Source organism: Plasmodium malariae, assembly GCF_900090045.1.
Source record: "Plasmodium malariae genome assembly, chromosome: 7".
In the NCBI taxonomy this organism is placed as follows: domain Eukaryota; phylum Apicomplexa; class Aconoidasida; order Haemosporida; family Plasmodiidae; genus Plasmodium; species Plasmodium malariae.
Window position 1 is genome coordinate 74843 of NC_041781.1, and position 11697 is coordinate 86539.

At 19.0% G+C, this 11697-nt stretch overlaps 1 protein-coding gene and 1 pseudogene across 1 annotated transcript, besides 1 other annotated feature; both read right to left on the bottom strand.

Annotated features, from left to right (window-relative positions):
* Positions 1 to 5601: 5601 nt before the first annotated feature.
* On the bottom strand, positions 5602 to 6604 carry PmUG01_07011300 (fam-l protein; the record flags this gene model as incomplete). Its single annotated transcript, XM_029003850.1, has 2 exons — positions 5602 to 6396; positions 6518 to 6604. 2 exons carry the CDS (start codon positions 6602 to 6604, stop codon positions 5602 to 5604), a joined length of 882 nt encoding a protein of 293 aa, XP_028860598.1.
* Positions 6605 to 9181: 2577 nt separating this feature from the next.
* Positions 9182 to 10126, bottom strand: PmUG01_07011400 (annotated as a pseudogene).
* Positions 9182 to 10126: a sequence feature (fam-m protein, pseudogene).
* Positions 10127 to 11697: the final 1571 nt, after the last annotated feature.

Sequence of the window (11697 nt, forward strand, 5' to 3'; positions counted from 1 at the left end):
AATTCTTAAGTATATGTGTTCAACATAAATAAGTAGTATTAATAAATATTCATATTTATTGTATATATGTATATCTATTAACTCATATATACATATATATTTAGATTAATCCCCTAATACGTGGTTAATTTTTGTAGATATAATGTCACTTGTAATAATAATTTCTCATATATATGCCTCTTATATTAATAATTTATGTTATTGCAAATTAGGTTTCTTATAAACATTGTAATAATAATGGCATATATAACCTTTTTAATTTCAATATTTTATTTAAAAATAAATTAATATATGTTATACATATACCCAGTGAAATTATTATTTTCCCATTGTTTCATTGAGTAATAATTTTACAATCAATTTTATTATAGAACTAATATACCTTTTCTACAATTCTATTTCAACTATAATATTCTATGAAGTATGTTTACACAATCATACATTTGATAAAATATTCTTTAAAACGAGAACCGTTTTAATTTATATTTACATGTAATTAATTCTACATAAGTACTTTTCTGACATTTCTTTATTCTAATTAATATATTTTTTTCAAAACATATTAAATCTTTCCATATTAGCAATGAGTTTATGTACATTAATCTAAAGTAATGTTTGCAAAAAAAAAAAAAACAATAATTATAATTTTATATTTTTCTTTTTCATGCCAAATGAATAAGTTCATTATATATACACATTCATAAGTAATTTGTGTTCTCATATTTTTTATTGATATCTGTGTATACATCCTTACATACTTGTTTATTTGTTATGAATATTATAAACATGTACATCCATTTGCATGTCACCTTATGCATACATACATGTATGCGTATATGTAAACTGTTTTCAGAAGACTCCAACGAACTTATAATATGTACATTTTCCATTTATAACTTTGTATATTATACTTTTCCAATTTTTACTTTCCATTTCGTGCTTTCTTAAAGCTTACAACCAATATCCTAATTAAATAACTGTAAAAGAAACATTAATAAAGGCAGTTAAATGTAAAATTACAATTTTAACGTAATATAAATCGGAGATGTTCTCAAACGAATTATCTGCACAACTAGTGAATTTAGTCAACGCCACGCTTAGTTGTCTTATCGTGTAAGTTTTTTTTTCCTTTGATTAACATTTTTAAGAGATGTCTTTTTCGATGAATTTCATACAATGACATTATTCTCCCTTGTCATATGTCATAATTCTATCATTCGTCTCATAATATATTATATACATAAACATTTACATGGACATATGTACAAGAAAACATAGATAGATAATGTGAGAAATGACATGTAAATTTTCAGAATGTCAATGTTTATATGAATATATACATGTATGCTTAACAGTTTACGACTTTTCAATGTAAACAAGCTAAAATATCCATGGAAAGATAATATGACAAACAAAAAAATATATGCATTAGTAAGGATTTCATCATGAATAATGCAATATTATATACACTCACAATTGTGTACATAAATCAATAAGTTATTTATATATATAAAATCACCTTTTGAGTATAAATGTTTTATTAGATATATTTTATTTTAAATGGTTTAAGTAAACATTAACATCTTTATAAAAATATTCATCTGGTAAGAGATCAACATAAAAGAAATTTACCTATATATAAGAAGCTTGGTCATAATAAGAAATTCCTCAAAAAATGTATTAATGGTAAATAGATAAAAAATCCCATATAAAATACATTTTATTAGGTCTAATTGTTTTAATTTTCTCCAGTTCATTCTGTACAGGAAAATATACCTCCATTAACACATTTAATAATATAATCAAATAAGTCAAAGTATTGTAGTTGGCATAAAAATGAATATGGATTTTATGAAACATAGGAAGGTATATGCGTGGAAATATATACATGGATATACCATTCTATGGAATGCATGCATATTCATTAGCATATACACATGTGCATATGAACATACGTGGTCACACAGCATAAAACTATGCATAACACACATAAATTCTTTAAGAAAAAATTTTTTTAAGTCTTCTATTTACATTTCCCCAGACATTTCATAATTATAAGCTTATTTTCTATGCTTTTCATCTTTTCATACAACCTAAATAAGGAAAAGGTAAATTAGAAAAAGGATGTTAACAGATTTCTTTCTTTTTTTTTTCTTTCTCTTTTATATAAAGCATTTATATAAGTGCCTATCTTCCTTTTTAGAAAAACATCTTTGTAATTGAATTTTGAATCTAATAAAAAAAGGTGGGTAAAATGTTTTATAAGTTGTAGCTATTCATATAATTTTGCATCATTATTAACCATATTTCATGTTCTTTTACTTTTTTTTATTTTTCTTATTTTTGTTTTCTTAGAGTCACATTTAAATAGACATGTCATATATAATTTTCCTTCTTCTCTATTCTATCCTATCCCATTTCAGAGTAACAATAGTTTTCGACAAATATCTAGTCCTAATAGAAAAACATCTAATATGAAAAAAAATAATATTTTTCATAAACATAATAATATTTTCTTACCGTTCATATATTATTAATTCTCGTAATATTCCTTTTTATAATTAATAAAATTTCTGTTTTCACATTCCATAAGTCATTAAGGCTAAAATGATAAAAAGTACACCAATAGCAAAAATAAAATAATTTTTAGAATTATAATTATTTATGTCACGAAAATTATCATATAAATTCAATATTATATTAACGCTTTAGAAACTCTGTCCCAATGGAAACATACAGTTTATATATTACCTTACTTTTAATAATTCTTCTGGATATTCCATTAAATTTTAATAATTTTTTAAGAATTTTAATTTTTAAAGCATTAACTGAAAAAAAAATAAAGGAAATAAAGCACAATAAAATAGAGAAATAAAAAAGTCAGATAAATTCGAGAACTTAAGATATGTAGTAAATAATATATTATGGACACATGTATATGTGCAATTAATATTTTTTACTAATATATATACTCAAATACTATAGAATAATTTAAATAATGTTAAGAAAAAAAAATATATAAATATGTATATACAATAAATAATAATAATTACATAGATAAATTAAAAAATTAACTGGGAGAAGTTTCAAAAAAAAGTTCTTCTTTCTTTTTTTTTGTAAACCATTTAACGTGAATCTCTGTTTTAAATTTCTTTATACTCAAATTATTTTATTACGTTGACATTTGAATTCCGGCGTTAATGAAATTTAATATCATATATTTAACTTTATGTACATTATAAAAAAACAAGTAAAATAAAATTAAATAATATCAATAACTTAGAATAAATACTTGAAAAATAAGTAATTCTAGTTGTATCAAAATTTTTCATTATCTTAATTTTTGATTTAACTATACAAATTTTCAGATAAATGTATATATTATATACTTAATTAAATAATCCTTTAATATTGTTACTTACTTTTCAAACTTGTGTGCATATCATTCCTTTAATTTTTTCGAGTTTTTCAATTGTATACATATAATACTTGAATTTATAATTATTTATATTTTCATATATAATGTGGCTATTAAAAAATATATAATGAAAAATTTTGAATAATAATTTTTTCGATAAATATAACTTAATTGTTATAAAGTCATAAAAAAAAAAGAATTATTAGAATATGTTAAAATTTTTAATATTTAAGATACCTACGGATTTATATTCTTGAATATATATCTACTAATATAACATGTGACATTAAACATAGTATTATAAGTTAATATTTAATCAAAGTATTTTTCTTATATATCTAAATATGTAACATTATGATATAATGAGACCTACAATTTTTCAATTTTTGTGACGCATTTCTTTTTATTTCATATATATTCAACTAACAAAATAGGTTATCTTAATATAATTATTGCACATAAATATATATATTATGTACACAGAAGAAAATATTTTAATAAAATAAAGTAATATCTAATATTATAAAAAAAAAAAAATATATATATATATATATATTTTATTACAAATATTATTAGCAATCTTTTCTCTTTCACCATACAAAGCTTTATATATATATTAATCTCATATTCTTTGTCTTATTAGTATATTTTTGTAAAGATAAATATATGTATTATTCCAGTGACTAAATATTACATTTCAATTGTAAAGAAATGCGATTACTAAAATATACATTATTACTATATTATAATTTTAATTCGAATCTATAAAAAGGAAAATGTTTTATATTATATTTATTTATGAAAATTACTGGTAAAACAGCTTCATAAGAAATCATATACATTACAATTAATTAAATCTTCTACAAAAATACATTATAATTTCGAATAGGACTAATTAAAATTTATTCAAAACAAAAAAACAATGCTATGTACTTAGTATTTTTCTAAAAAAAAGCAATTTCTTTTTTTTTTATTTTAATTCTATTTAAAAAATAAGTGCTATATATATAAATTCATTATTAATTATCAATATAAAAAATATATATATATATACATGAAAAATAGGAAATATATATAAAATAGTACATACAAATTATTTCAATATTGTAAATTAATATTTATTTTTTAATTACAAGTAAGAATAACTTAGCTTTTTATAAATATGTACATATATTTAAAATATTACTATTATAAAAAAGATAAAAACAGTATTTATACATATATATATCAATATATGATAAGAACAAATTCATTCATTCATTCATTCATTCAATATGTTTATGTCACACAAAAAAAGGCACATATATATAATTTATTTATTTAAAAATTTTCCTCATGATATATATTAAATTAAGCCTAACAGAATGTAATTATCAACAAATTTAAGTTTAATAATAAATAATTCCAAATATTCATTTAATTGTGAAGATACACAATTTATCATTTGGTAAACAATAATAAATATTGTATATTTAACAAGGATATTTTTTTATTTATATATATATACAAATTAATATTATTCCAAAAAAACTAAAAGTGCATTAATATGTTGTTTATAGTTGTTATTTCTTATAGTATATTCTTAAAAAACATCTTTTATATAATGAATATTAAATTTCTTTTTAGTAAAGGAAATATGTATATGCATATCAAAACAACAAATTATATTCATTTTCTTTTATTAAATATTACGAAGTAATCAAATATTGCTAATTTAAAGCAAAAAGTACATTTTCTTAATAACATAAAAAAAAAACCAACATATACTAGAACTAAGTATAAAATAGAAAGCAGCTCCTTTTATTTAATATATATATTATCACAATAATACCACAAAATTATATATATTGTGCCATAATATAATTAATTTAATACGCAAATATAATTTGTTTATAAAAATTTATTTAAATCAGGATATATAAGCATATAATGAGAAATGTAATTAATTAAGATGAAAAAATATTATATAATACGAAATGAAAAATATTAATGCATTAAAATTCACTAAAAAACTAACAACATATTCTATTCTTGAAAATAATAAAGTCCACCTATATGTAGAATTATTTATAAAATTTAAGCAGCTATAGATACGTTTATTAATCATAGCACTAAGAATATTACAGGTATTATTTCTTATTAAAGACTTTTTTATACGAGGAAACATGTTCCTTTTGTATATTTTACCTTTTTCTGAACTTAATTTTTTGATATTTTTTAACTTTTTTATGATAGTAAACAATTCCTAATATAAGCGTGACACCTAATGTTAAGAAAGCTAATAAATATATTAAATATATTAAATATTTAAAAAAAACAAATACATAATCGTGATCTTTTATTTGATCCAGTTTTCCTGTTGTAATACTCCATCTATTTAATGTTATTTTATCTTTAGTTCTTAATAAAGATTGTAAAGAGGAATTTTTCAATAAACTATTTAAAGAACCGTACCACGAACCGCCAAAACACAAAAACAATATATCAAACAACCGCCATACAAGATAACTAAAGTAGGAATAATTTAATATAATAGATACTGATAACAACAAAAGCAATAATACAGGTACAGAAAATCGTAATGCAAATTTTTTACATATTATTTTTTTGTAAGTTTTATCACTAATTGTACGGTTATTTTTAAGAAAATCTATATAATCGAGCTCTTTGAATATTTTTTTTTCCATATGGGATAATTTTTTTGTTTCAAATATATTAGATTTATTTTTCTCGTATAGTTTATGTTCCCCAGTGTTATTCAACGAATGTATATCTGACTGCTTCATTTTTCGTCTATCGCCCTTATCGTTCATATATATATATTTTTCGTTTTTCATTATATTATTAGGCATCTCTTTTTTTAAATATAAAACATTTGAATATTTATCCTGTTTACATTCTGCTAGTAATCTATAAGTTTTTATATCTAATTTACTTCCAATGGTTTGTTTCTCACACAAGAATTTGTCAAAGATACTCTGAAAAACAAAGAAAATATTTATTATTTATATAAAAAAATATTCTCATAATGAATAACAGCGTTAATAAATATTAAACACTAAATATATAAATAATACGTGTTTCTTTATGTTATAATACCATATAACTGAAAAAATGACATATCACACTAATAAATATAAAAATAGAAACTTTAATAAAAATAGGTAACTTAATTTCTTGTTCCATGATATATATTTCTATAACCTAATATATTAAGTGGAAGAAATAATTATCAATCATATAATGTTCACCTAATAATATAGGATAACAGTTATAATGCAGAGTAATTTTATTAATGCTTTGTAAGAACTTAATGAAATATATTTGAGTTTAATGTTTTTGATAATAGAGAAAAACAAAAATAACTTTAAAAAATAATATAAAATTATTTTTTTTAATTTTATTTCAAAAAAATTATTCTTCTTTAAAATAAAATAATTTTCACTGTTTTTAAATATTCAAAACATGTAATTTAATAATATAGCGTAATAAGGTAGTTAAATAAAACGTTATTAGTATTTTTTTAAAACAAATTAATAAGAAAATATAAGATTTATTAATATATATAACATCTGAGTTTATGTATAATATAGAATATATAGAATACATATACTATAGAATGTATATATTATAAATTATATATTATTCCATATTTTTAAATAATAATATCTAATTTATAAAATTTGTTTTTTACTAAGAATTTTTATTTATTTACATATTTTGGAAAATCACGATAATATTTAATAATCATAACAATTATTGTGATATTTTAATAATAGTAATAATAAATAAACAAAATTGTTTTTTACAACATTTTGTGTTAGTTTATTTATAGTGTTGACATTAATAATCAAATAAACAAACAATATTTTTGTGTGGTCTATAAAATGTTTAACATATCGAATTTGTAGTGTACTACGAAAACTAGAAAACAACATATTTTTTAAAGGTTAAAATTAATTATAATTTTTTAGGTTACATAAGAATATACGAAAATTATAATTTTTATTTAATTTTTTCCTCCATTACTAACATAGATGAAATATTTTTATGTTCACCTACTTTTTGTATTTATTTTTTTTAACTATATATATATATTTAAAAAAATTATAGTAGAAAAAAACAGAATGACAAAAAAAATATTCTTAAATTATCATTTTAAATGTTTTCAAGTCAGAATAGAGTTCCGAGTGTTATGTATTAATCTAATTCCATCAATAATAAAATTATATAATGTTTAGTGTTAATACATTATTCCTATCATAGTTATTAGTAATAAATTTCATAAAATAACTTAATTAAAATTTATAAGAAAATAATAGATTTACTCATTCTTTTATTCATTAGAACAACATAGTTTTGCACTATAAGAAAAATATAATATTTAATATTCCTATTGAATAAGAAAATGCACTTATACATTTTGATGTATTCCTAGAAATAACTTAAACCCCAATCCCCAAAGATAGACCTGTATTTACAAATTCTATAGGAAGAAAGAATTTTCTTTTTTTTACTATAATTGTATATAAAAAATTATATTTATAAATATGAATGAATTAGTAATATTCGATATATATTATATGTGTTTTGATATGTATTCATAATAATATCAAAATATTAGTAAATATGATTATAGATAACTACAAAAACAGAATACTCATATTTAATTTAATATTTATATATAATAAAAAGCTCGTATAAAACATATATTTAATTTAATAAATTTTAAGGATAATATAGACTTTTTCAGTCTTAAAATAATTTATTAGAAATTCACTGTTATTAAATGGTAAAAAAAAGGATTTGTACATATTATATATTAATTTATTATATAAATTAATTCATCAATTTAATTATTTAATTTGAAAAACAATAAAAAATATATATATTATATTTATTTATTTATTCTAATATTATATATAATTAAATATTTTGTTCAAAATTAAACTAAAACTTCAATTAAGGAAAATAATAAAATGATAAAGGTTAAGTCATACTTTAAATGTATTGGCTTCCAATTCCCAATATAGTAAACACTTATATATAATCATTATTTAACTAAAATATTTTTTTCCTTATATATCTATTATTTCACATTTATATTATTCAAAGAAATTTTAATTCTGTTAAGAAACGTTTTTATAATTAGTATATTCAGTAAAATATATTACATAAAATCTATCATATAAAATAAATATTAAGCTTTTACATAAATTAAATATATATATATGTATACATACATATATAAACATAAATATATGCAATCCATTTCATAAAATACAGACAAGTAACATTTATAGTTAACATGAAAATTATAGCACATTCACTTAATAGAGAAAACAATGAATAATGTTGCTCTAGAACAAGATATAAGATATAAAATACTTATTTATTAATATATAAATTATCACAATATTGGAAAAAGGCGTATATATTCTGAAATCTTATATTCATTTTAAAGAGTAAACATACATTTTTTATAAAAATGCATATAAATTTACAAATATATATATTATATCAAATACATTTAATAAAGAATAATTAATACATTAGAAATAATATCTTAAGAAGTTAAATATTCTAATTCACCACAAAAATGAGAAGTTAATTGTTTACTATGGTACATCAAAAATCCTAGGCTTATATACATATACTTATGAAATTATGATAATCATATTTATGTTCATTAATAATATAACATTAAAGATATAAGGAATATTATTTCATAATAATAACAATTTTACATAATAATACATATTATTATTCATTTGACTTAGCCATTAACTTAATTTTTCTATATTTTTCATTATTTCGCAAGATTTTCGGAATAGCTACTATAATTAAGGCAGCTAATAAAATGATAAATACAACAAATGTTCCTAAAAAAAAATATTCTGCTCCTGGTATTATTTCCTGTGAGGTTGGTTGTATTTTTATTTTTGGAATAATTGTTTCTAGATTTAATCCTTCATATATAAATTCCCAACAAGTTTTAAATGGTGTAAAATTTGAATTTTCAACCAAGTCAAAAACCCGCAATATGGGTAACCCTATTCCCAATAAGAAAAAAAAAAAATATAGCAATACCAAATCCGTAACTTCTAAATTTTATTTTTTTTAAAGCTATATTTTTAATTCTCCTGTTTTTCTCAAGAAAATTATCATAGTCTTTTTTTTTATCCATTTTTTTTCAAAATGAAAATATTTTCCATCAAACATTCCATTATTATAATCCACCACCTCTGTATAGTATTGAGCCTTATTTAATAAATTTCTATTTGACTGTTTGTTTTTTCCTTTAGTACTCCTTTCGTTGTTGGATATATCTCTTTTTTCATAATCTGTATTATATGGTTCATTTTCTTTTAATCCTGAAATGTTTAAATCCTTATTCTGTTTATATTTTGCCAATAATCTATTATTTCCTATATATAATTTTTTATCAAATTTACAGATTTCATCCAAAGATTCGTTAAACGTATTCTAAAAAAAAATAAATGGTAAATATTATCTTTTTAACATAATGAATAGTATGATGCAGGAAAATGATATATATATTAATACAAAAAAAAAATGGGGAAAATAAGAATAAGATACTCGTGAATAATATTCATATACCATATCATTGCAAAAATGATATATCCAATTAAAAAGGATAAACATATAAAATTTAATGCTAAATAGTGCCTTATTTTTTTGATACATGATATAAAAATTTTATTATTCTAATATATACTGTAACGATAAAATTATTGATAACATAATATATTTTTTATAATAAAGGATGCTATATTTACCTATAAAATGTTTTTGTACTATTGTTTTTTTTTAATAGAAACATAATAAAAATTATATATCTATAATATGTTTTATATCAATGACTAAGAAAAGAAATATTAATAATGCATTATATAATTTTATCTTAAAAATTGTTAGAAATAAAAAATTTCTTTAAAATAAAATAATTTGAACTAGTAAAAAAATATTATAAATATAGATTTTAATATACTACACTAATTAAATTATTTTTTTAATAATCTTATTAAGAATGAAAAACAAAAATTACATACATTATTTCAATATTTCCAAATAGTGAGTTTATATATAATATGAAACGTATAGAGTATAGAATGTAGATAATACATAGTTCTCTACGTTTAGATAATAAAATTTAATTTTACAGCATTATCCTATTTATTATTTTAATTTTATTAAAATAAAGTTCTAGAAGAAATTATTATTAAACAATATTAATTATTACAACATGATAATGATAATATTAATAAGTGAAAAAGGATATTTAGCACAACATTCTGTGATATATTTATCTTAACACATTTTTTGTTTCCTATTAATGTAATTTTAAGCGTTATGCACTGTAATGTATTTAGAAGGTAGGATTAATATAATTCTAACTAATATAAAAAAATATATATATTTTAATGGCACATATATTATGATTTTTTATTTTTATACATTAATTTTTGAAAATTATAATTTTTATTGAAGTTCAAACAAGACAATTATTAATATATGACATATATTTATATTCCTTCATTTTATAATTTAATTTTTTTATAATTAATTATATATAATTAGTAAAAATATTAATATAGTAAAAAATAAAAAAATAAATAAAAAGAAGAGATTAAAGGAAAAATACTCGTAGAAATAATGCACAAAGTTTCATTAATTTAAAATAATAACAAATGAAAAAAATTTACATATAATATATAGGATAAGATATCTATATATCAAATAAAGAAAAAAACAGTGTAGTTAAATATACGATATAGTATTTTTTCTTTCAATCTAATATCAGAGCAAATGTATTATTTATTATTTTATCTATACATGGAGTTGTAAACGTACTTTGTAGATTCAGCATAATGAATCAACAAAAATATCGAAATATTATTTCAATTAAAACAATTAAGGGAAAAAATACATAACGTAAACATTTTTCTCTTATGTTATATTTCTAAGAAAACGATAACTCTAAAATCACCATGTACAAAGAAAATTATTAAAATAATTTAAAATATAAAATTATAATATTGTTCTTAAAAAACATTAACTTCTAAGAACATAATAAAAAAATTAAACAAGAGAAAAAACAGTTAAATTTTTTAAATATATTTAGAAATTAACAAAATTAACATTATTACATTTTTATTATTCTAAAGTATACACATTATAGTTCTTAAATATTTATTAAGAATCTTGTTTATATTCTCCTACAATTTCTCAGAATTTGGTATTAGTTTTTTACGACA